The following is a 25,996-nucleotide window of genomic DNA, read 5'->3' on the forward strand; positions in this document are numbered from 1 at the left end:
TTTAGAAGACAAAAAGGGGGAGATAATTAAGGGGAGCTATTTGTCACTTGTGACAATTACGGCAGTTCATTTGGGCACTGCATTTGGGCAAGCGCAAAGTTTCGAAATTTAATTTCAGCCTTGGGAGGAAGGAGGGTTCAGGTAGGTCAAACTCCGTCCTACGGGCGAGGGCTTTTGTAGTTTACGTTTACATGCAAGCCACAAAGAACACATTAACCACTTGTGTATGGTTCTAATATTTTTTCAAAAATAATTTTCAAATACCTTTTTAGTAACAAAAGAAATTGAAATTGGTGATTAGAACTACATTGTTTCCTGGCAAATACTGTTAGTGAAGGAGCTCCCGTGGAGGAGGGAAGGAGGTCCAAGTGAGACAAATTCAGCCCCTGGCTTTGGGCTCCCCCGCTGCCTCCCCCCAAAACACACGCACGCACACACACACACTACCCCACATTCACATGCTCAGCAATCCAGGGGTGCCCACTCCAGGAAGGCGAGGAAGGCAATCCCCTCATGCTTTTCTGAACCAGACTCCTACACTTGCTCATTTCAGGTTTCTAACAAGAACTAAGAGTTTCCAATCAGGACTGAAAAGACTCAAAACCGTGGCTTTTCAACTTATTACTTGTTGCGGACCGCCTCAAGATGGCGAAGGTGAGGCTAGCCTCAAGCCCGGGTCATGGGACCTGCACCATGTGAACTGTAAAATGGCTGCGCCATTGCCTGTGCCATGTGGACTGTAAAATGGCCACGCCATGTGAAACTCCTCCACCATGTGCCACTTCAGACCTCACGCCCGCGCGGGCCAGTCGGGTGTCACGGGATCATGAAAGTGCTTACTGATTGGCTACTGTTCCTATGTGTGCCTAGCCCCGATTGGGTGCCCTGCGCCAGCGGGGGGTTTGGCCCTACCAATATAGCTGGCAGGGCAGCCCGGGATCGGGGTGCTGCAGTCACTCGTACCCCACCGGGGTGAACGGGCCGCTCGCCACTTTCCTACTGTCCTGTTCTTTGACCCGTTCTCTCGGAGTCTTTCGTCTCTTCATCGACTAAACGAACCCTTCCTAATTTGTCTAATTTTTGTCGATAACATACTCTGGGGTGTCTATTCCCTCCCAATCCTCATTTCCCCCTTTCCCAAATCCCTCTCACTTTTCCCCCCCACTGCTCAAAATAAAAAGTTGGCACCTCTGCACCAATCACCTTCTACCAAATTCACATAAACACCCACCAGACTGTGACTCATCCATCCCCCCCCCCCCCAATATTCCTAGTTTGGTCAGTTGTCTAGTTTACAATGGACCAGTTTTCTGTCTGGTATAGATAGGGTATCAGGTGCCTTTATTTCCACTATTTCTATTACCAGTGCCCAACCTCCCTCTGTCTTCACTTCTGCTGCAGTTTTGTGGTTTGGACTTGGTGATTGAGTTCAAAACAAACGTAGGAGTGGAAAGCAATATCTCTGAAGTATTTGGAGAGGTCAGGGTTCCTAGAAACACTCTAGGTTCAGGCTGAAATGGTCAGGTTGTTATTCATCAGGTTTCATACCAGACAGTCTAGTGGTCAGATGGCTTGTCACGTGTCCTGTCGTTCATTCAGTAGTATTTATTGAGCGCTTACTATGTGCAGAGCACTGTACTAAGCGCTTGGAATGTACAAATCGGTAACAGATAGAGACAGTCCCTGCCCTTTGATGGGCTTACAGTCTAATCGGGGGAGACGGACAGACAAGAACAATAGCAATAAATAGAATCAAGGGGATGAACATCTCATTAAAACAATAGCAAATAAATAGAATCAAGGCGATGTACATTTCATCAACAAAATAAATAGGGTAATGTTGTCATGATACTAAGATAGCCAGTGACAAGCCATCAAAAAAATCTAGACCCCAAAACACACACACTTCAGCACCACACAAGTTGAGAAGCAGTGTCATCTAGTGGAAAGAGCGTGGGTCTGGGAGACAGAGGACCTGGGTTCTAATCCTGGCTCTGCCAGTTCATTCAATCGTATTTATTGAGCGCTTACTGTGTGCAGGGGTCTACGTGCTCAGTACAGTTGCCTGCTGTGTGACCACAGGCAACTCATTTAACGTCTCTGGGCCTCAGTTCCCTCATCTGTAAAATGAAGAGGATTAAGACTGTGAGCCATCTGTGGGACAGGGACTGTATCCAGCCCACTTATCTTGCATCTATCCCAATGCTTAATTTAATGCCTGACACATCATAAGTGTTTATCAAATGTCATAAAAAAAGAATGATGTGATCCTTAACTCCTCTCTCTCATTCGACCCACATATTCAATCCTGTTGGTTCCACCTTCACAACATCGCTGAAATCCACTCTTTCCTCTCCATCTCCATCCAAACTGCAACTACACTAATACAGTCACTTAACCTATCCTGCCTCGATTACTTTCTCAGCCTCCTTGCTGACCTCCCAGTCTCCCCACTACACTCGGCTGCCCGTACCATTTTTCTACAGAAACGTTCAGGCCACATTTCCCACTGCTCGAGAAACTCCAGCGGTTGCCCGACCACCTCTGCATCAAACAAACACTCCTCACCTTTGGCTTCAAAGCAGTCAATCACCTTGCCCCCTCCCATCTCATCTCCCTACCCTCCTACTACAACCCAGCCCGCACACTCCGCTCTGCTAACCTTCTCATCATGCCTCGATCTCATCTGTCTCCCAGGCAACCCCTCGCCCACGTCCTGCCTCTGGCCTCGAACATCCTCCCTCCTCGAATCCGATAGACAATTACTCTTCCCCTCTTCAAAGCCTTACTGAAGACTCATCTCTTCCAAGAGGCCTCTCCTGATTAAGCCCCTCCTTTCCTCATCTCCCCCTCCCTTTTGGGTCACCCTGACTTGCTCCCTATATTCACCGCCCCCCCCAGCCCCACAGCACTTAATACATATCTGTAATTTCTGTTAATGTCCATCTCCCCCTCTAGACTGTAAGATCATTGTGGGCAGGGAATGTGACTATTTTTATATTGTACTCTTCCAAGTGCTTAGTACAGTGCTCTGCACACAGTAAGTGCTCAATAAACACAACTGAATGAATAGTGTTATGGAACTGCCATTTTGTGGAAGTCTGCCTAATTTGGCCAGAATTGGCCTGAAACTAGCATGTTTATTTAGGTGAGTCTGACAACCCCCTCCCCCCCCCCCCAATTATTCCAGAGACTCTGTGTTCCCCTCCCAAGTCAGTGTGACCTTGGTCAGCATATCCCAGTCAAGGAATACAGGAGCTGAGGCAGAGGGAGGCTAGGCACTGAGGTAGGTTTATCAGATAGAAAAGCATATTGGAATCATATTGAAAGCAGATGGGACAGGTAAACCAAAATCAGATTCTCTAGTACAAAACTGGATACAAGGCCACCCTATCTGTACGTGGGAAGGAAATTCAAAGACTCTGAAGTATTTGGAGGGGGTTCATCTCCCCTCCCTCCAAAAACCTTTTGAGGATAATGTGAAGTTGGAACACTTCCAGCACATGTGATGGCCTCCCATTACACTGGGTGTCTGGCTTAATGTGTGGGATGTCATGCCTGTCCCCCTGTCTAGTGTTTGTGAAGGCCTTCAGTGGACACCTTATATATTGGGCATATTTGTACAAAAATGGCAGCTCTATGGTGTCATAATAAAAATATGATGTCACATGCATCTCAGGGTCATTTTTTGGCATACCATTGCTATGGTGACCATTAACAGCCCTCCCCTAGACTGGACAAAGAAGCCAGGTGATGTCACACTGGCAGGCAGCTTGTGGTGACATAATGGCACGTTTTGCCAAAGTCTGCTAATTTTGCATGATACTAGCTTGTTTTTCTTGGGGGGGGGGCACCCAGAGCCTTCTTTCCTCAGAAGCTTTGCCTCCCTTTCCTAAGTCAGTACGGAGCATCTGCCCCTTGGAACTTAGCAACAGGACCTGCAGAGGGAGAGGCTCTATGCCAAAAATTTCTGGTTTCATACTTGAACCGGGTACATCATCTGAAAACCAGCTTGTCTATTATAAAACTGGTCGAATGAGCACACTTGCCCAGAACCCCCTCAACACACAAATACACAGTCACGAGCACACACACACTCTTACTTTTTTGGGCTAGCCCAGGGGTACAGGGTAGACAAGGGGATCAAAAGGGAAAGAACAAAGAAAGGGCTCACTCTCTGCTGAATGTCCTTTTGTTGCCTAAATCCTTGGCCCGGGTCCACAGGTTTCTTTTCCCATTCAAGGCCAGGTCTACCCTATTTTCCCCAATTCCCCTCCTTAATGAGGTCCTACTGGTAAAACCAGTGTGAACCGGGACAAGTTCACACTCTACTCCTTATAGCCCGAAGCAGGAAAGTCAAGGTCCTATCAGAGGCAGAGGCCCCCTTTTCCTAGGCTAATCATTTGGTGGTATGTACTGAGTGCTTACTGTGTGCAGAGCACCCTACTAAGCACTTGGGAATGTACAGTGCAAGAGTTGGTAGACACCATCCTCGCCCACAGGTTTACAGATTACAAGGTGGGGTCAGACATTAAAAGAAATTACAGGAGGATCACGGGGCAGGGAACATATGTCAGCGGAAGGCGTCTTTTTGCTAAACAAGATGCAGAAGATAGTTAAAGAAACTTAAGTAGTGTATCTTTATATATGTATATATATGTGTGTGTACATATATGTATGTATACACACACAAATAACTCATTCAGAATATTTCATTACTGGTACATATTTAACTAGTTCTTTGATTATACAACTCTTATTTTTTGTATCACTTGAAAACATTTCAATTGACTTTTGGATTTTCTCTTTGGATTCGGGGGACACACAAGAAGGCTCTTTCCTTTGATGGGGGATGGACACACGAAAGTACTTTCCAGTCTTTCCTTTGGTGGGGGATGGACACACCAAGGCACTTTCCATTCTTTCCTTTGGTGGTGGGGGGAAACATGAAGGCACTTTCCATTCTTCCTTTGGTGGTGGGGGGACACATGAAAGCACTTTCCATTCTTTCCTTTGGTCGGGGGTTGGGGGGAACAACACACGAAGGCACTTTCCATTCTTTCTTTTGGGGGGGGGCACACGAAGGCACTTTCCATTCTTTCCTTTGGTGGGGGATGGACACACGAAAGCACTTTCCATTCTTTCTTTTGAGGCGGGGGCACACTAAGTCACTTTCCATTCTTTCCTTTGGTCAACTGTTCTTGGCTAGAGGCCTCTGACTCGTTTCACGTCGACCGAGTGGGCCGGCAAAATCCCGCTCTTCCTCACTTGTCCCCCTTCGCATTTCTTGCCTTTCCCTCCCTCCCTCCCTGGAGGGGACGATGGTGGCCCCAGCCCGACAGGGGGCGATAGAGAGGATGGGGCAAGAGAGTTTCTGGGGGGAGGATCCGGTCCCAGGAGCCTCGAAGGTAACGTCAGTTGGGAGTCAAAGGTCAAGAGGGTTTTCGGAGGGCCCGCGACTCCTCACCACAGACGGAGGGTTTTCGGAGCCGCTGCGGGCCCCCCAACGCAGCCGGGGAAGGGAAGGGAGTCCGAGGGGCGGTTGGGGGAAACCTTTACTGTCCGAAGGCCCGGGTCTGGGCAGTCGAGCGGGCCTCCCGAAACCCCGGCCCGTCCAACCCGGGCAGGGAGAAGTCCGGCCCCAGCGTCGTCTCCCCCTTCCCGCCTCGCCCGTCGGTGGCCTTTGCCGGCCCCGAAGCCTCTCGAGGGGTTCCTCGGGATGGTCCAGTTCTTCTTCTACCCCCTTCCCCTCTCCTTCCTTCCCTCCCCTCCTCCCTCTCCCCCCCCTCCCCCTCCCACCCCTCCTCCATCTCCCCCTTCCAACCCCCCTCCTCCTCCTCCCCCGCCTCCGCCCCCCCCTCCCCTCCCCCGCCCCGCTCCCCCAGCTTCGTTCCCCGTCCCGTCCCCTCCCCCGTCCCCCCCATCCCCTCCCCCGTCCCCTCCCCCATCTCCCCCTTCCAACCCCCCTCCTCCTCCTCCCCCGCCTCCGCCCCCCCCTCCCCTCCCCCGCCCCGCTCCCCCAGTTTCGTTCCCCGTCCCGTCCCCTCCCCCGTCCCCTCCCCCGTCCCCCCCATCCCCTCTCCCGTCCCCTCCCCCGTCCCCCCCGTCCCCTCCCCCGTCTCCCCCGTCCCCTCCCCCGTCCCCCCCAGCTCCGGCTGCTCCTGCTGCTCCTCCCTCTCCTCCCTCTCTTCCCCCTCCTCCCCCTCCTCCCCGCTGTCCCCGCCTCACTCCCCCTCCGTCGCCGCCCGGGCCCCGCCCCCCCCGGTCGCCGGGGCGGGGTGCGGGGCGGGGGCGGCGCCGTAGGAGCGCATTGTGCGCTAAGCGGATGTCCGGCCCGCTCCGGCTCAGATTGGCGGCCGAAATGGCCGAAGGCGGAGGGCGCCGGGGGCGGCAGGACACGGAAGCCCAGAAAGCCGATTTGGGACTTTTGCTGCGGACGACCCTTCAGCGCGGGGCCGAATGGTGAGAGGCGCGCCGCCGAGGGCTCGGCCTCCCCTCCTGCCCTCGTCGGCCTTGCGGGCCGGCCGGGCCCGGCTACCTTCCCCTCCCTCGCCCCGCCATTCCTCACCCCCTTGCACGGGGGACCGGCTCCTTCCCCGCTCCCCGCTGGCCAGCCCCCGCCCGCCCCCCCAGTTCCCGCTTCATCCCCGCTCTCCCGTTGCCGACGGCCACGGTGGTTAATCCCGCAGCGCGGGGTCAGGCTCGCCCTCCGTCTCCTCTTCCGGGGGGTTTACCCGCAGCTCTCACTGGGGCTTCTCCTTCGGCCCCCGTCCCCTCTCCCGGAGCCCCCGGGCCCCCCCCCCCGGCTCTCCCTCGCGAGGTCGCGTCTCTCCCTCCCCCGTTTGGTTGGGCCGGGTCGCCCCGGAGAAAGGCGCGCCGAGATGGATTCCGGCGAGGGGAAAGGAGTAGCCTGGGATTTTGGAAATGGTGGATGGTTCCAGAAGGCTCTCGAAGCAAGTGTGAGGAATGAAGGAACTGAGAATTGGCGTGACTAAAATGAAAAGAGTGATGACGGAGGTAGGGTCCGAACGGGTAGAGAGCCTGGAGCTTCGAGGACCGTCCGTTGGGATTACAGAAGGCGAGAGGGAAGCGGGGTCGAAGATCATTGGGGACGAGGAGGGGAGAGGAGGCTGGTGATGACAGTCGAGAAGTGGGGTGAGCGAGGTTGTCAAAAGACTCAGTTGGAGGGGGAGGGAGAGAGAGAGAGAGGAAAAAAAAAAGGAAGGACCAGTGTCCTATATACTGTCACCCTCAAAAAATACCGAGGGGTAGAGGCGGTGAAATGGTACTAGGAGAAAGGGAATCTGAGCCCACTGTGACATCAGCTCTCCAACTGCACCTTGCTCATAAACCTGTCCGTTCTCAGCACTTCTCTCTACATGCCTGGTCAGTATATCTATGACTGCCCGGTACGTTCTCCTTGGAAACAAGTTGGACAGAAGAGGGAATGAAGAGCTTTGGCTTAGCCAGATTCAGCTTGAGGAGTTAGGCAGATATCTATCTAGTCAGGACGCTTAGAGAGAAAAAAAAAACATTCGTGATAGACCGCGAGAGCAAACCCGGGTCGGGAAGTAGATTTGGGAGTTTTAGGGAGCAGTGGCACCCTACAGATTTTTCTTTCTGATTCGTGTGTTTGTCCTCGTCTTTTAACATTCGATTGCTTCGTTGCTCCTGGGTGTAGTCAGGCCCCTAGTCCCCAGGTCCATGAGGTTGAGGGGCTTGTCTCATTTCCTACTCTGTATACTTGCTCAGCGGTTCAATGTTCTGCACGCAATATGCACTTAATAAACTGGATTCCTATTATTTCTATCATGGTAATAATGATGGATGAAAGCGCCTACGTGGAGCGCGGAGGGAAAATAATTAGGATAGCCTCCTTAGAGTCAACCGATGACAATGAATAGGTCAAAGAAGAGATGTTCACATAGCAGTTGAGAGGTAGGAGCCAATCCAGGAGAGGTGAGTGGCCCTTTGAGAAGACTAATATGGAGGCTCAGAGATAACGAAGAGGTCAAGTAGGATTTTAATGGATAGTTTGTGAAGTGGTCGTTGGCGTCCTTTACGAGTACTGTTCCGAATGCAGGGAACAGAAGGTGGAGAGGGTCCACAGCCCATGGCTTCCCGCTGTGGGAGTTAAAACCTCTTTTTGTCCTCCCCAGCTTTGTTTATTCCAGGTCTCCGATAAAGACTTTAGAGATGCTGAACAGAGCTAAGAGTTTGAGTGGGAGTGAAATAATCCCGAATGGGATCTTTCTCACCTGTTTGTTCTCTGTATGATCCGCTTGCCAGTTCCCACTCCCTGCTCTCTTTTCGATGAAGAGCTTGCACCCAGGGGTTCATGAGAGTAGGATGAATGAAATTGGGAAACTGGATGTAGGTGGTGCGCAAGGAGTGTGACTGGCAAAGGGAATTTGTCAGAAGTTTGAATACCCTTTCTGGAAGCCCTCAATGCTTGAATCTGTTTTGGGTAAATTTTGTGATGTCTGACACCTGTTTTTTTCCCCCTCTCATTATGCTTAATTGTAAAATGTCATGGTGATGTATTTAAAAAAAATAAATCTAATCACGTTTGCTCAAATTTCCTCCAGTTCAAAAATAGTAGGCGTGGTGTCGCCGGGCAAGATAAATACAACTCTTTCAGTTTGGCATGTAGAAGTAAATGTCAAGTCAAATTTACTAAATAAAAAATGACTCAAAGCTCCAAGTGAACTCTGCTAATTTCTTAACTCAAGATTTCCCCTCGATGGAGAAATGGATGAGTATTACTAGAAATATTCTTGTTTACGGAGCAGGTTCGTACCTGCTTTAGGAGTTTGGCTGCTTCGAGTTTTCCTTTTTTGTCAAATTTAATACTTGTTATTTCAGGTACCTGATTGACAGTCGCTGGTTCAAACAATGGAAGAAGTATGTTGGCTATGACAGTTGGGATATGTACCACGTGGGTGAACAAAACTTGTACCCTGGGCCCATTGATAATTCTGGACTCTTTTCAGGTAAAGGACAAAATGCTTTTCTTAAATCCAGAGTACTAGTAGGACAGTAGATTTAGGAAAGATTTTTGCCACCTGGAACATTCACCTTGTGAACTGGTCTTTTCTTGGGACAAGAAGCTTCGGTGAGTATGGGAATTGATGTTTCGGGGGAGTCGAAGAAAGCCCTCAGAGTAAAGTCGAGCCGGTGAAGTTTGTGGAGAAAAGATCTACTCGGCTTATACATGGGTCCACACTCAGAAATAACTACTTATTTGAATTATACTCACATCCACCTCCCCACACCCCCCCCTTGAGAGTTTGTGCAGAGTGTTAAGGTTTATATTTTTATGGTAAGCCCCAAATCCCAATGTTCTCAATATGTCAACATAAAACTAGGTCTCGCTTCCTTTCACCTAATGCTGACATGTGGATTCATACTTATATTTTACTTCATTTTTCTCCTTTGGGTTTCAATCTTGTGCATTCAGTGAACAGTTCAGAAATCATTGGCAGTTACAGTGGTAGTGGAGGAAGCCTGGATGCCCTATGATTCTGTGTATGATAATTATGGTATTTGTTAGTGCTTACTATGTGCAGGGACTGTAGTAAGCACTGGGGTGGATACGAGCAAATTGGGTTGGACACAGTCCCTGTCTCTGTCTCCATCCCCATTTTACAGATGAGGTGAGGCCCAGTGAAGTGATTTGCCCAAGGGCAAACGGCAGATAAGCCGTGGAGTCAGGATTAAACCCCATGACCTTCCGACTCCCAGGCTGGTGCTCTGTCCACTGTGCTATGCTGCTCAGTACTTACTACTTGTGCTCATTAAGTTCCATTCTTTTTTTCAACATCACGCTCAGAAAACTGAATGTGTGTCTTACTCAGGGATACGTTTGCATTTAGAGAATCACGATACTTCCAGTTAGCCAGGATTAAGAGTGTTAAATGTCTTATTCTCTGTAAAGGCTGGGCGTGGGTGTTCGGTCAAGAAGTTGGATGGACTTGGAAATTCTAAATCTAAATCTGTTCTAGTCTATCGCTCCCCCCCCACCCCCCAACCCAATAAAAATTTTATCTTGGGAGTCACTTGTTTGGTATTTTGCAAATTCTTTGAATCTAGCGTGTCGGTAAACTATACAGCCTGGTAGTTTACCAGTTTATCGGTAAACTGCCAGGCTGTAGTTTACTGGCAGTGCTGCATTGCCATTTTGGACTGCCAGAAAACAGACGTTTTTCTGTAGGGTCCTGGCACCTTCTTAGGGATTTGAGTTGGGCCAGGTCTGCCCGGGGAATGTGTAGCCAGACAGAATTGGGATAGAGTTTGATATTTTCAATTACCTGTCTCTCTTTTTTTTTTTCTTCAGTCACTCAGTGGTTTTCGAGTGCTTACTACGGGCAAGGCACTTGGAGAGTACAACACAGCAAAATTTGTGCCAGACACTGTACTGAGTATCAGGGCAGATATAAGATAATCAGGGTGGACACAGTCCATATCCCACACGGGGCTCTGTCTTAATCCCCACTTTTCAGTTGAGATGATAATAACAACTGTGGTATTTGTTAAACAGTTACTATGTGCCAAGCACTGTTCTAAGCTCTGGGATAGAGCCAGGGTAATCGGGTCCCACATGGGGGGCTCAGGAGGGAGACCAGGTCTCGAAATCCCCATTTTGCAGGTGAGGGAGCTGAGACACAGAGAAGTCAAGTGACTTGCCCAAGGTTACACAGTGAAGTGGCGGAGCCAGGATTAAGTAGAACCCAGGTCTTCTGACCCCCAGGCCCAGGCTCTCTCCAGGAGGCCTCGCTGCTGGCTTCTAAACTTATTTTGGCAGAAGCCTGATTTTGAGGTTCTCCAAGTTTTCCCTCTTCCTTCCATGAGGCTCCAGTGAATCGAGGCTAATGAACGAGCTGGTGGAATGCAAAAGCATCAGAATAGTTGTAAAATTGAACCAGTGTGAGTTGCACCTGGAACGAGACTAGCTCCCCACGTTTTCTCTGCTACCCCCTGAAAGGAACAAATTGCAGAACCAGTTAGCAATTCTAGTACCTTATCTCTCCCTTACTGATGGTAGTCACATGTGAACAGTAAAAATAGTGTGTGAACAGAAGGCACGCTACTAAATCAGGATAGTGACTAAAGGCTCTGGTGAGGAGACTAGGGGGGAAACTAATACATGAGAGCAGCCCGACAGGTACCTAAGAGAATCTGAGACCAACAGTTGAGCTCAACTTCCTTCTAAGGTTATCTTTTGTTTTTGTTTCCAGAGGTCCAGCTTGTATGTGTTGGTACTGAGGCTATGTCAAAACAACAGATTTGTTACTTGAAGAAGCAGGATTTCAGTTAGAAAAAAGAATTAGGCCATTGATCAGTGTCCTAGAGCAGTGTTGATTGCATTTGAGCCAGAGACTGACCAAATCCCAGCAGTGTTTGAGCGGATGCTGACGTAAACTTGCTTGTAATGTTGAAAGGAGGTCCCTTGTCCCCAAACGGCTAAATTCTAACTAATAATTTGAATTTGTTTTCACTTTCCAATTGGAGGAAATCCTCTAGACCGTAAGCTCGTTGTGGGCATGTCTTCAGAAGGATAGTTCAGTCAAAGCGTTCAGTTTGGATTTTTTGTTTTCATTTTCAGTGGTATTCAGCACTTACTGTGTGCAGAGCACTGTCCTAAGCACTTGGGAAAGTACACCACCACAGAGGGTGTTGCATTATGCAACACTAATAAGGAAAATACTTGTGTCTATTTGTAGGCCTTTTGGAGCTTTTTCAAAATGTACATACTTCTCCCAATAAAAGCAAGTGCAAGCGGTAAAGCAGTAAATAGGGTTCTTTTTGGTAGCCTTGTTCCCCAAGACTGTTAGACTGTATCCAGTTTTTTTTCTTTGGTCTGACATTTTGAAGAGTCCTGCTACCTCCAATGTCTAGAATGCAGGACATGTGTAAGATTAGTTCATATTGGAAGCCATCCATCTCATGAGTAATGAAGATAATATTGTAACCTATAGGGGAAGGAGAAGTTTGAGGAGGCAGGAGATTTGAAAATGGATGATCTCTCTGGAAAACCATCTGCTCATCTTTTGCTTTTGTTTTCTGCCGTATCGTGTATTGTTTTCCAGTGGTCTTGAGCGAATTTCTTAGTGCTGTTGTTGGTTATGGTATTTCATGTTACTTGCAGATTTTCTTTTCTCTTTTTGGATTTTTACTGAATTTCTCTTGCTTTAATTGGTGGATAATGGTGCATTTCTTTAGCTGTAAGCCATGTGTTTGTGAAATCAGTGTAATGGCAAGGGAGCCATAAACGTTGGCTTAGTTCACTAATCAAATGAAAATGCAGTACCACTGTCAGATGATCTCTGCCTTTGGGTGTTTAGTATTTTGATGTCTTGTCTCATTATCTTTCTTTCTCTCTCCTGCTGTGCTTTCTAAATTACCCAGCGGAATATTTACTTGTCATCTTCGAGACCGTAAACTCCTCGTGGGCCGGAAACTTGTCTGTCGACTGTTATATTGTACGCAGCCGAGTGTGTAGCGTAGCGCCCTGCACGCAGTAAGCGCTCGATAAACACGATTGATCCTGGACGTTTTTAAACGCATCGTGGAAGAGGAGATGAGTGTATGTTTTTTGAGCTCTGGCAGTGGCTGCTATGGGCACACCTAGTTCTATAATGTGGAGGTTACATTTCTTGAGGGGATCCCTCAATAAGGAAAACTCCTATTGTAGTATTCACCCATGGAAAGAACCCGGGCCTGGGTGTCAGCGGACTGGGTTCTAATCCTGATTCTGCCACTTGCCTGCTGTGCAATCTTGGGCAAGTCACTTAACTTATCTGTGCCTCAGATTCCTCATCTGTAAAATAGGAATTGAATGCCTGTTCTCTCGCCCGCTTAGACGTTGAGCCCCATGTGGGACAGGAACTTTGCCCGACTTGATTTAACAGTGCTTGGCACACAGCAGTCACTCAGTACCAAAATTTTTATGGTTATTCTGACGGCATGTGGTGCTGTGGCCAGACTCTTGCGTATTGTTAGAAGGACACGCCCTAGTTCTCTGATTGCATGCTGGCCAAATGTGTAGTGAAAACATGGGTTTGGGGCTAACACACGGTTAGGAAATGATGAAAACATTCTTCTGGCAATGCAAGCCTGTTTGGATATACAGGCGGGGGTGACAGAAGAAGTGGCTTGGAGAATGCATGTGGCCATTGGACATGGGCAGATGCTACAGCACAAGTATTTCATTAGCGAAGCGTTCTGCCAGAGTTTCACTCCTGCATTATAGAACTGGACTTAACGTTCTTAGTTTACTGGCTATGATGTGTGAAGTCTCTGGTTATCCTCAGTTCCGACCATTTGGCCTAGTAGAACCTCCACAGCTGCTGAAAATGTTACAGGCGCTTGATGGATACTTGGGGGGAAATGGCATAAAATCTTGACTAGGGGTTGAGGTAGCATTTCTGTGTTGGTGTGGAGGATTGTGATAACTCCGTCCCTGGTTGCTTGAGCAAAAGGTGGCTTAAGGAGCTCCTCTAAGTCCTGGTGTTCCTATTGATTTACTTGTCTTGACTTTATCTTGGTTGGTTGACTCTGTTACTAATTGTTTGTCAGGTGTGTTGATTTGCATTGACCCCTGTCCTTCACAGGTGTTAGTAATTAACACAGTGCTCAGCCCATAGTAAGCACTTAACTCATAACATAAATAAGGTTACTGTTGCGCCCCCCCCCCCCCCCCACTTGATTGAACTGTGTTTTGGCTTGGTTAACCTTTTTGCCTTTGTACTTCTTGTTCTCCTGTGAATCAACGCTTTATGGCAGGAGAGTTTGCATACGCTGATGAAGTTTAGAGCTAGTCCATTGAGAGAGAGTCTCTCTTCAGGGTTACCTATGATGGAAAGGTCTAAGCCGGAAGTGTCAGAGTCGATTCACCTGTGCTGGGCAGCAGGCAAGGGAAAGAGTAAAAAGGCGGGTATCAAGTGATCAAAATGTTGATCAAAGATAATGGCAGACACTCAAGTCTTTACTACACGGAAGAAGGCAAAGGTAAACCACTTCCGTAGTTTTTAACCAAGAAAACTCTATGGATACACATACCAGAAGAGCTTTGACAGAAGATGGGAGGTTTCGGCGAGGGTGTGTATGTGGAGTCGCCATGGGTCGGAAACGACTCGAAGGCATTTGACAGTAGTACTCCTCGGATGATGAGAGAGACGTCATTTGAATAATGTGCTTCATTTGTACAGTGGATTTCAAAATATCTTTAAATCCCTACTTAAGGGCTCTGTGAGATGGCGGGTCTCTGTAAAGTGCTGTGACGTCTAATGAGAGGACCGTGACCAAGAGTGAATTTCTAGAGGGCTAGACTGCCTTTGAATTGCGCCATTTTAGTGACTAGCACAGTACTCTGATCATCCAGGGGAAAAGCACTAGAAATGTGCTAACTTTCATACTCCCACTTCGTAGGAGTGTTCAGATTGCAACTTTGGCAATCATTGAGAACTTGGAGTAGTTTCTCTTGTACCTCTGGATTGTGTTTCTGGAAGAATGTGGGCCCTTAGAACGTGAGCCCCATGTGGAACAGGGACTGTGTCCAACCTGATTATCTATCCCAGTGCTTAGAATAGTGCTTGACTTGTAAGTGCTTCACAAATACTTTTTTTTTTTAAAAAAGAACTATTTGTAGCATATGCTACTTTAAGAGAAAAGCTGTTGTTCTCTCTAAGGCTCATGATTTTTTGTCTTCTTTTTTTAGATCCGGAAAATCAGATCTTAAAAGACCACCTGATTGATGAACTGGACTATGTACTGGTTCCAGCCGAAGCTTGGAACAAATTGGTCAACTGGTATGGTTGCATTGAAGGGCAACAACCTATTGTCAGAAAAGTGAGTGATTAAAATCAGTTACACCGGTTTATTTTTCTGTTTTATTATTATTATTCTTATTATTGAATTTGAGCCCTTTCACTCTTTGTCAAGCACTGTTCTCAGCACTGGGGTAAGTAGAAGTTAATCAGGTGGGACACAGTCCATGCCACACGTGGGGCTCACAGTCTAAGAGGGCGGGAGAACATGTATTGAATCCCCATTTTACAGTTGAGGAAACAGGCACAGAGAAGTTGAGGGACTTGCCAAGGTCACCCAGCAAGCAAGTGGCAGAGCTGGGAATTAGAACCCAGCTCCTCTGACTCCCAGGCCCATGCTCTTTCCACTAGGCCATGCTGCTTCCCAGCCAATTCAGCCAATCTGTGAGAATAATTGAAGTCTCTCATTATTCCTACCTTTTTTTTAAAAAAACAGCATCCCTAATCCCAGCTAATACTTCCCTGATGACTTTCCTTATCTTGATCATAAGGTCTATAGAGCAGTCCTATTGCAATATTTATGATGTTCGTTAGGTACTTCTCTGGTAAAGCTTTTTATGTAGTCCTTCACATACAGTGCCCCACCTCTACCTATACACCTAGCCTTGTTTTTCCTGTTGAATTAATAGGCTGGTGCCCATGACCAGCTTCAGATGGTGAGGTAAGCAGTTGCCTCAAGCACCTGTTTCTCAAGATGGCTGCCACTCAGGCCCCCTCCACAAAATGGCTGCCACCTGGGCCTGTGTTATTTTTGATAATGCCTCTCAGTATCATAGCCTTCCCAAATCCTCCCTAAAAGTTGTGCTTTTCTTGACACGCTGCCCTGTTCTGTCCGGAAGAGCACTGTGGTTGGAGATTTTTGGAGTGTCAGAAGAGCCCTCAAGGACGCTGAAGAGTGAAAGCCTGAGATCTGTCGTGGCGTGGCATTAGAACTAGGCCCTCGCCTTTTAGTCCAGCCGTGCCCCTTTTAGCCCTGGGCCGAATGTAGAATTTCCTCAAACATATGATGGCTGTGATACAGAGAAGAGCAAATGGCTGTTGAGCAGTACTGCTTCTAGTTGTTCTCCAGGGTTGCCTAGGTAAGGAGTATTAGACTCAGTCACCTGTGAGGTTACTGCCTGCAGGACAGTGGCCGCAGCAGGGAGGCAGGAGGAGAAAGAAGCAACTGCAGTCCTTCTTTGGAGGGATGGGCCTGTTGCTGTCCCTGCTCGCCAGGGTTTCTAGATTATTATTTTTTTTTTTGGAGGTGCTTCATATGTAACACTCTCACATCAGAAATCTTGGAGCACAATGGCAGCAACAGTCTCAGCAGTGTGTGTCCTGAAGCCGAGCTAATTTGCGTGTCTCCCTGTGGCTTTTTCACTGCCTGAGGAGGTAATTTAGAATTGTGTGTCTGTGTGTTGCACTTTGTTTCCCACTTGTCTAGTGTGCCCTCGGTCTTGGATTGTTCATTCGGCCTGTAGAGAAGCTCCACCCTACCCCTGTGTTTGCAAGAAACACAGTAGTTCTAGTAGTTTTTATAACATGCAGCTTTTAAAAGTGTGGCCCCCATACAAATATATAACTGCACGCGCGATCCAACCACAGGAATGATTTTGAGATCATCATTGTCATCCGCGGTATTTATTTAGCATTTACCATGTGCAGAGCACTGTACTAAGCGCTTGAGAGTGCAGTACAGTGGAGTAGGTAGACGTGTTCTCTGCCCACGGTGAGCTTACAGTCTAGAGGAGGAGGCAGATATTAATGTAAATAATCTATATAACTGATAGATGTGTATACCTGATCTGTGCATATGCAGACCTAAATGAAGAAGTATTCCTTGTATCTGTGTCCCAGAAATAGTCAATAGGCAAATGGCCAGTGGGCCTTAATTGGAGTTTTAACATTTTGGGCTAAGCGGTTTTGGTTTGTGTCCAGCACCGATTGGGAGTTAACTGGATGTGAGCTTTGGAAGAATGACTTTCAAGTTGTAATAAAATTCCTTGGCTAAGTTCCCTCTGACCCTAAATCTACACTGAGTGAATCTGTGCTATGTCAGGAAAGTGTTTCAGAAGCTACTCTAAGAGCTTTGTAGGGTTCTGAAAAGGTAAGACAGATTTCTGCAGAGGATCTAATATGCTGCCTCTAGGGAAGGTTCATAACCACGTCCCTTCCTGTCTGTATTATTGTGACATTCTCTCTGAAATGAGTTGGCTATATGAGGAATTTTGCCTTTTCCAATGCCCATAATTAACCTTTGGGTCTCCTAATTGAACAACCTCTAGAGTGAGTATAGGCAAGGAATAAGTTTCTGTCCCAGGGGGAGAAGACAGAGGCTCTTAGACCTACAAATATGTTAAAGAGTGCCCCTCAAACCATAAAGAACGTCTTTAGCCCACATCCTTGGCAGAATGCTCTGACAGCTTTTGAAGCCTGGCCTTGTTTTGACCACGACCCAGACTAACTCCATCTCTCCAGGCACTTCACTGGGCCATTGCTAGGCTTCCAAGCTAACACCGCCGCCGCCCCCCCCCCCCCCCAAGTTTGCTGTTCTCTCTCCAAGGTAGTGTTCTAGCAGCCATAACAATATCCTCTCTGGGCAATTTAAATCTTTTCCACCCTCTTAGTGAGAATAAGAAAGAAATGTGGCCTTTAACCTAAATTTCCTTTTTAGGGGAATGGGTACAGTTTCAAGACTTCCAATCATAAGTTTGCTGCGGCTGAGCACGGAAATGGCCTCTGATCAAAAGCAGAATTTCCAGCCCTTCCCTGATCTCTTGATCTTCCCAGTCAGTGCTGAAGCTGTCTCCTAAACCTGGCCATCCTAAAATAGTGCCTATAAGAATGGGTTCTCAATGACATTTTATCGCACAGCCTGGAACTCTTGGGGGTGGGGGGTAGGGGTGGGAAGAATTTCTGTAGCTTTTATTTTTTATTTTTATGATTGTAGCCTATTAATCAGTAGTTCATTGAAATTGATTCTGAATGGGGTCTTAGTCTTTACATCCCCCACCTCTTATTGTAGTTACCAGAACAGCATGGAGTAGATGCCGTCTCTTCACTTCACGAGAAGCAGCGTGGCTTAATGGAAGAACCCTGGGCTTGGGAGTCAGAGGTCGTGGGTTCTAATTCCGGCTCCGCTACGTGTCAGCTGTGTGACTCTGGGCAAGTCACTTAACTTCTCTGTGCCTCAGTGACCTCATCTGTAAAATGGGGATTAAAGACTGTGAGCCCCACGTGGGACAACCTGATTACCTTGTATTTCCCCCAGCTCTTAGAATAGTGCTTGGCACATAGTAAGCACCTAACAAATACCATCTATTTTGTTTGCAGGTGGTGGAGCATGGCTTGTTTGTCAAGCATTGTAAAGTGGAGGTTTATCTGCTGGAACTGAAGCTCTGTCAAAATAGTGACCCTACCAATTTGCTGAGTTGCCAGTTCAGCAAAGCGGACACCATAGGTAAGCTGTAATTAGACCTGGAGAGAGTGAGAGCTAATGTCAAGATTCCCTCTGGTCTGAGCATGTTTTTGTTTGAATGGGAGTGAGATTCTTTAGGCCTTTTGTTTAGTTTTTTAAGTCATGGGAAAAACCCCACACTTGATCACGATCTTTAGATTTCTTCCCAGGGCGTATTCAGCTTACCCTGAGACATTGAATGAACACTATTAATGAGGTACTTGCTGAAACTAAACAGAATAAGATATAATCTGTGTCCATTGGGCAAAAGGTTAAAAAGGAGCAGATGACATAATTTGGGAAAAAAAAATTGTGGAATCATTGTATTGGTGGTGCAAACATGAGCAACTTCATTTTCATTCAAAGCAAAAGGGAATTTGGTGCTAGTACTCTTTATCACAAATTAAGGACCGATGAAAAGCACTGAGGTTTTTACAGGACAGGGCCTTGAAACTGTATTTGTGGGAGCCTCGGGACTTGCTGAAGAGGTCTGCCTAATTGAGAACTAAATTGCTGCCCTGATTCTTAAGCTCATATTGGCAAATGAACCAAAAAGATTTGCAGTTTAGATTTGGGCAGTGCAAAAGCAGTGCCCTTCCATTGACTTGGTCAAACGAAACAGCTCTCTCTGTAACCCAGACTTCTTACACCAGTGAAAAGAAACAAACCAACAGCAAATTCCTTGGGGCTGTTATCTCGCTTACTTTCTCTCAGCCTTCCCACAGTCACTAGGGTAGGGGGAAAGGGTCAGAGGGGTGGAAAGCCAAAAAACAGTCTCTTTATCAGGTGAATGAGCTGATATCGGGGATTTTGGCTTGGATTCTGAGGCGAGGTTTCAAACGCATTACCTTCATTGTACCTACATCGATCTGCTAATCTTAATTTGGCACCAGAGCTTGTTTGATTCATGCATACTTGGTTCAGAAATGGATTTTTCCACAAGAAAGTTCCCTTCAAAAACACGCCTGCCCTGTATTGGCTTGGTTATAGGCTGAAAGAAGTAGTGAAGCACTTGTGGAAAAAGTGTTGACTTGATTCAGTGTATTTGATGGAAGCATGTAAACTTTACAGAGCTGACTGCAGTCACCTTGAAGGGGTAAAAGATATAATGCTCCATTTCCCACTTAATATGCACAGTGGGCCAAAGTTTAAAGGTGATGCTCTTCTCTCTGCCTACGTCTGGTCATTAAGTCCAGAGCTTGTCAGAATTTAGTTCCCAATGAACTGTTGGTGCTTTAAATATTTGGAAACTCTTTGGGCCAGGTACAACTTCTTCCATCAAGCGCTCAAAATTGGCCTTCCTTGAGTTTCTTCAGCCATTCTGGAAATACTTCACCAAATGAGTTGAGGGCCAAAGAACCGCTCGAACACCTAAAATTAAAGATTTTAATCAAAATGCCTGTTTTATTCTCAAAGTAATGCTCTGAGAATAAAACCTATTCTGCCCCCAGTACACTTTTTGCTGTCATTTTAAAGGTACCTGACTTCTAAAATTTGCTTATCTCCAATTAGCCACAATTGAGAAAGAAATGCGGAGATTGTTCAACATTCCTGATGACAAAGAAACCAGATTATGGAATAAATATATGAGTAATACCTATGAACAGCTCAATAAGCCGGACAACACCATACAAGATGCTGGTCTTTATCAGGGGCAGGTAAGTGGCGTCGAACTCTTACCACTCCAGAAGGATGTTCTTATATATGTGTTTGTTCATAGCTCGGATTGGGAAAATTGGCTTTCTTTGCACAAGAGGGCAGGTGTTAGTATTCAGGTTCATTCTTGTACAACTGGAACAACACCGATAGTAGGGATGGAAAATGCATAATTTTAAGGCAGCAAGAGGAAGTTTGCTTCTACTCTGGCTCACTTTCTTTATTCCCTCTTTAGGTTCTGGTGATTGAATTACAAAATGAAGATGGTACTTGGCCCAGACAGACAATTCAGTCAAAGTAAGGGACTTTTCTTCCCTCTGTAGCATATGTTTAGGTGTCAGAGCAAAACTCCCTTCCAACCCAATTACTACCCCTAGAAAATGTGGTATCCTGACTACGATTTGAAGAAAGCTCCTCATTCAAGTCCACTGATCAAATCAATCTTTAGAATCCATATTTGCTGTTCAGGGTCTGGTCTTTTTGTAAGGCAGGCTACGGTCATCTTCCTCGTGTTGTTTCCTTTGGACTGGATAAAAAGGAAAAGTTTCCTCATTTTCACTAATATATTGATCATTCTGGCTGTGCAATAGATATTCAGCATTCCAGCTATCGATAAAGTGAACCTAGAAGAGCTAATTGATAAGAGCAGATATTGCCCTGACCTCCCTGCCTGGTGAAAACTCTGCTCACATTTTCAAAGCTGGGCTTTTCAGCCTTAATGTTAAGGGTTGGCTGGGAATCCGGTACAGGAGATGTTCACGGGACCAGAGTTCTTTGGGACTTCTAGTCAAGAAGAACAGTTTAATACTGTCTCTTTGCTGTAAATGCATGCATTTAGATTAAAGAGTAGTTGTTAAATACTGGCCAGGAGGGTGGCCAAGGGAATTGTTCCCGCTAGAGAATTTTGGCCCAGAAGACTTCTTTTCTGAGACACTGCTTCCGTGAGGGAGGGTAGGGGCGGGATTTAGGGTTGAGGAGGCCAGTTTTTCCTTGACCTAGCTTGGAGAGGCCTCTTTAATAGGAGAGCTGTTAGACCTCGTGCAGTGCAGATCTGTGAAGTGTTTGTCTCAGTGCCTGTAATTTAACAGAAAAGAAACTTGTATGCTTTGGGAACTAAGGCTTTACCTGGCCATCTGAGCCTATTGGTCCAAGTGCAGTCACTGTACCAGTGAGAGCTGCTGTTTACAAATCTGAAGAGATTGTATTTTCACTTTTGTAAGTGAACTGGCAAGCCAAGAGGTGCCCGGGCTATGAATTGCTATTTCTAGAGGTGCCCTGGCACAAATGAAGCATGGGATTGAACAAGTTGATCTAGAGAATGATGCTGGAAAATTGTTGTGTATGGGGGGGTGGGAGTCTGCTCTCTGGCAGGCTGGTGGCCCAAACGGATGCTACCAAAAGTGGGTCCTTAGTTGTTTTTGTAATCCAGGGTGCCCAGGATAACACCAGTAGAGTAGGGAATCCTGTCTCAGTTAGCTTTTCCCCAAGTACTAGGAGAAATGGCTTTATTACCATTCCAAGATGAAGGTATCCTATATCCTTCTTGTGATTCGTCTCAGCCTGCCGTGGGCCTCTTGCCACGAAGGTAAGGCAAGGAGATTTCCCTAGTTATGGCACTTGGCTATGTTTTTCAGTCCCATTTAATTCTACCAGCTCTCTCATAGAGCCTTGCAAAATGCCACTCTCTTGGGGCAATTAACTCTTTAGCAAGGGTGAGAGAAAAGGGTACCAATTTGATTAATTTCACTAAGTGTGTGTAACTTCTGGCCAGGAGAGTGGGATAGTAAATAGTCTCATTAACCAGTGGCCAACGTAAGATGAATTTCTTTGGAGTCCTCTCTTTCACGAACTCTTTTCTACAGACTTAGAGCTGAACTATATGCTGCATCTTTAATATTTTCTTTTCTTTCCGATAGCGTTAACTGCTGGGTAGTTAGACACAGCTTTGCTCTCTTGAAAGGGAGGTCTCTTCAGTTGCCAGGGAGCCTGCAAGGCCAGAAGAAGATGCTGTTTGAAGGGAGAGGAGAGACTGGAGAAAAATAGTTTTGATGAAGAGGGCTCAGACTGTACTGTCAGAACTTAAATGTTGACGCTTCAGACAGTCTACATTTCCAGTACATTTTATTAGCTTGAGTGACCTACGCTTAAGAACATAAAATGCCAAACTGGGTCAGACTGAAGTTCAATCCAGCCCAGAATTCTGTCTCCGGCAGTGGCCACATGGAATGTTTAGAAGAACACTGTGTTATGTTTCTCTTTGACATTCATTGTGATGATTCTGGATGTTCCAGTCAGTCAGATAATTAGTGGTATTTATTAAGCGCTAACCAAGCTCAGAGCACTATTCTGAGCACTTGAGAGAGAACAGTGGAGTAGGTAGACGTGATCCCAGCCCTTGGATCTTACAATCTAGTTGGGGAAACCAGCTATCCTCCTAATTTTTTCCCCTCTAATAAACCATTATGGGCCTCTCATCCTTCAATTTGATCTCCATTTCCTTTTTAAACCTCTTAAGGTTTTCCACCTACCCAACTACCTGTGGTAACAAATTACCTTTCGCTGTGTGAAAAAGTTTATGTAGACAAAAGCTCCATATTAGATCAGACCAAAGGTCCTTTGAGCTCAATCTGTAGTCCATCCTACCGGGTGTTAATTATCATCCTCCTGAAAACTGGGACCCATCTCTACACCCTTTCCGACACATCTATTTTCTCACATTCACCCACTCTTAGTGGGCCACACAGGCAGGATCTGAAAGGATCTGAAAGTGGCTAAGTGGAGAGCTGAATTGTTGGCAGGTGGGAAGATCTGGGAGAAATGCAAAGTCTGGGGTGGGTAGGAAGTCTTTGGGGGGAGGGGTGGGCAAAGGGGGGACCTGAGGTTAGGTGGTGGCCTAGGGAAAAGACTGTGGGAGCTGAACTGGAGGTGGTGGAGCCCACAGTCTTGGTGGGAAGCTGCTGGAGCCATGAACAGCTGAGCAAGCAGAAGGAGGAAGCCAAGAGTGGGTGAGAAAGCAGAGGAAAGGAGCAAAAACTATCACGGGGGAAAAAAAGGCTCAAAACAAGAAGGGTACAAACCTGAGATTTTAGGTTCCTCACAGATTTTGGTAGGCTTCAGCTACTCATAGATACTGAGTTACCCGCATTGGGCATTTTGCCCCACCCCACATTCCTTGGAAAGTGAAATAAGATGTGTAAGTGTCCTATTGGGTTTTTTTAACCTATTGTAAAACAAGCATTTTAACAATATTTCTGCCATTGCCATTTGCTTAATCTCCCACAAGGAATTATGTTACCACCTACTATGTTCATGTAGCACGGGTATTGGTTTTCCAACTCCTGAGCAAGCATCGGGAGTTTCTGGCCAGTTTGTAGTTGCAGAGCTCTCCTATGGTTTGAAGTCCATGCTGCTGATGGCAAGATGCTCTCTGTGACTTTGTCAGTGGGAGAGAATCTCTTACACACTGGGCCTAAGAAAATATAGTAGGTCATCTTTTCTGGCCCCTTGCTACTGAGCGTGAAAACTGGTCAGATACCAGTCGTGCTGTCAATGGCACTCACATTTCCTTAAGAAATTACTTGATAAGTGCATACTTTGTGCCAAACACTGAACTAAGTGCTGGGGTAGATGCAAGACAATCCAGTTGGACAGTCTCTGTCCCTCAGGGGACTCACAGTCTAAGAAGGAGGGAGTAGAATTTAACCCCCATTTTACAGATGAGGTAACTGAGACAGAGAGAAGTTAAGTGACTTGCCCAAGGTCATACAGCAGACAAGTGGCTCAAAGTGGACTTAAAGTGACGAGAAAACTTTAGTACCGAGGCAAAGGTATGCAATCCTGAAACATGAGAGATGATCAGGTAAAGAGATCTGAGTTTTTGAAAGGCTGAGGAAGTCATAAACTGGCTAAATTTTCTGGCTTTTTGTCACTTGAACTCTCTCCTGAAGTTGCATTAAAATATTGATCTTTGCAACTAACTTGAAGCCAATAAGTGCAAGAAAAGCACCTTTCTTTTGGAAAAGTGTTCTTGGGAATTAGATCATGCTTATTTTTTTGCATAAAATCTGTAGCAATATTTCTGCTTTTCTTCTCTCTCCCAGATCAAGCACTACAACTAGCAAAAATCTTACTACTACCTCTCCAAAGTCACCAACAACTTATTCCCCCGAGTCTACTCCTCCCATTACAAATGGTGATAGCATTAAACCTTCTGGAGTGGTCAGTTCCAGTCTCAGCCGGGGGTAAGAGCAGGAATGCTTTCACTATACATCTCTCTCTTTTTCCTCTTCGCACTGTACCTGTTCCTTCACTGTACTGAATCCTGGTTTGGGTTTTTACCTTACTCCTGAAATCTGATTCATACTCAGTTCTTAAACTCATTCTGGATCCATTTTAGCATAGGGAGGAACGCTTCTTCAAGTCTTACAGGGAAGATCTTTACCACTGGGAAAACTGGTCAGTTGCCCAGGGCCAGTCACTTGAGGAGGATCCACCATAGCTAACATTCCCCTCAACTCCCACATGCATTTTCTTTCATGTGGCTACCAGTCCCAGCTAAAAATAACCTTGGCAATTCCAGGGAAGGAGGGTGTGTGGGGTCCTAGGGTGTGTGGGGACCTAGGGAAAGGGGGTAAATTTAGGATTGGGGACCTACCCTGGGCTGCTTCTGCCCAGGGCTCACCAGAGCCATAGAGCCTTAAGTTGACTCTGCCTACCATGGCCAGATTATCAGGGTTAGGGTGACAATGAGATTTTTTTTTTTAATTACAGTTGTGTAAGATTGAGATAGTCACAATATATAGGGCAGGAAATAAGTATTTGCTGCTTATTCCATTTTTGTTATGAAAAAGGTAGTGTCTGGATGACCTGTGTAAAGGAAATAGATGGTTAGGTCCATTGCTGTGTAATCAGTGCTTCAGAAATATCTCTTGATGATAGTGAAAAGCTGTTTTCTTTTTTGCTGATTGCACTTCTATGGCTGTTGGTATTTTGTTTCTTCCAGAGGTTCTGACTTCTCCAATTCCTACAATTGCCTGGATTCTGGTCCTCATACCCATCCTGGACTCTGTGGCCTCGGGAATCTGGGCAACACCTGCTTCATGAATTCCGCTTTGCAGGTAAAGGGACAAAGCCCTCACTTGGGGATTAATTTGCAAACAAAGATAATTTAGGTTTGAAATTGTGACCATAGCTCTGTTATTCTGCTTACAGGTTATTCACACTGTTTTGATCTGCCTTTGTAATCTGTATTTCAAGGAATCCGTTTTTTTGCAATTTACGTTTCTGTATCATTCGTTTAGTGGTATGTAATCTGATTTGGATTTAATTTTGGTCCCTCGGCCATAGCGCTGGGAATCAAAGTTTGTGGAAATGGAATGAAATAGCTCAAGTTTCTAGCTCACCAAAATGTTTTAACTTTTTGAATAACATTACATTTTTGAGTCTTACTGGCGCTCTTGAACCTTCTGTTTACTTAGTCTCTGTCAACTGCTTTCTAATCTCTTGGAGATGAACAATTTTTCTAGACCAGTGTGTCGGGTTCCATAGCTGTTTCTGCAGGTTTAGCCTGGATGAGAGACTTCCAGGAAAAGCACACAAATTATACATGATTTGCTTAAGGAAACACTGTGGCCTAGTGGAAAGAGCCTGGGCCTGGGAGTCAGGCCTGCCACGTGTCTGCTGTGCGAACTTGGGCAAGTCACTTAACTTCTCTGTGCCTCAGTTACCTCACCTGTAAAGTGGAGATTAAGACTGCGAGCCCCATGAGGGACAGGGACAGTGTTCAGCCTGATTACCTTATATCTGCCCCAGTGCTTAGAATGGTGCTTGGCACATAGTGCTTAAAAAATACCACAATTATTATTATAGACGGCTTCCCCTCCCCACAAATCAGTATTTCCCAATGCGGTACTTCTGGAGACAGCAGGTTTTGAATAAGAGATAAAGATTGTGGACTTCGCCATTTGCACTGATAGAGTCCATGCGACTTAAAGGCCAGGCCTATCCAAATTGAATTATTTTTCTTCTCACTATATCAAATTCTCTCAAACTTTGGTCGTGGCAATTCTCTCAT

At 46.3% G+C, this 25,996-nt stretch overlaps 1 protein-coding gene across 5 annotated transcripts in view; it reads left to right on the top strand.

The window, feature by feature from the left end:
* Positions 1-6,325: 6,325 nt before the first annotated feature.
* Positions 6,326-25,996, top strand: part of USP4 (ubiquitin specific peptidase 4) — a 50,315-nt gene continuing 30,644 nt past the window's right edge. For 2 of the 5 annotated variants that reach the window (XR_003754510.2, XR_003754511.2), the window contains exons 1-8: positions 6,326-6,462; positions 8,866-8,993; positions 14,720-14,850; positions 18,144-18,270; positions 19,780-19,925; positions 20,159-20,220; positions 24,024-24,164; positions 24,926-25,040. Coding sequence is in view for 3 of the 5 variants with exons in the window: in XM_029050907.2 (XP_028906740.1) it covers positions 6,362-6,462; positions 8,866-8,993; positions 14,720-14,850; positions 18,144-18,270; positions 19,780-19,925; positions 20,159-20,220; positions 24,024-24,164; positions 24,926-25,040 (951 nt within the window). In the remaining 2 variants the exon portion in view is untranslated. Of the gene's footprint in view, positions 6,463-6,923; positions 7,018-8,865; positions 8,994-14,719; positions 14,851-18,143; positions 18,271-19,779; positions 19,926-20,158; positions 20,221-24,023; positions 24,165-24,925; positions 25,041-25,996 lie in introns of those variants that run through there. The other 3 variants (XM_029050907.2, XM_039910183.1, XM_029050908.2) reach the window with 3 other exon arrangements.

The sequence above is a fragment of the Ornithorhynchus anatinus genome, chromosome X1 (genome assembly GCF_004115215.2).
Source record: "Ornithorhynchus anatinus isolate Pmale09 chromosome X1, mOrnAna1.pri.v4, whole genome shotgun sequence".
Taxonomy (NCBI): domain Eukaryota; kingdom Metazoa; phylum Chordata; class Mammalia; order Monotremata; family Ornithorhynchidae; genus Ornithorhynchus; species Ornithorhynchus anatinus.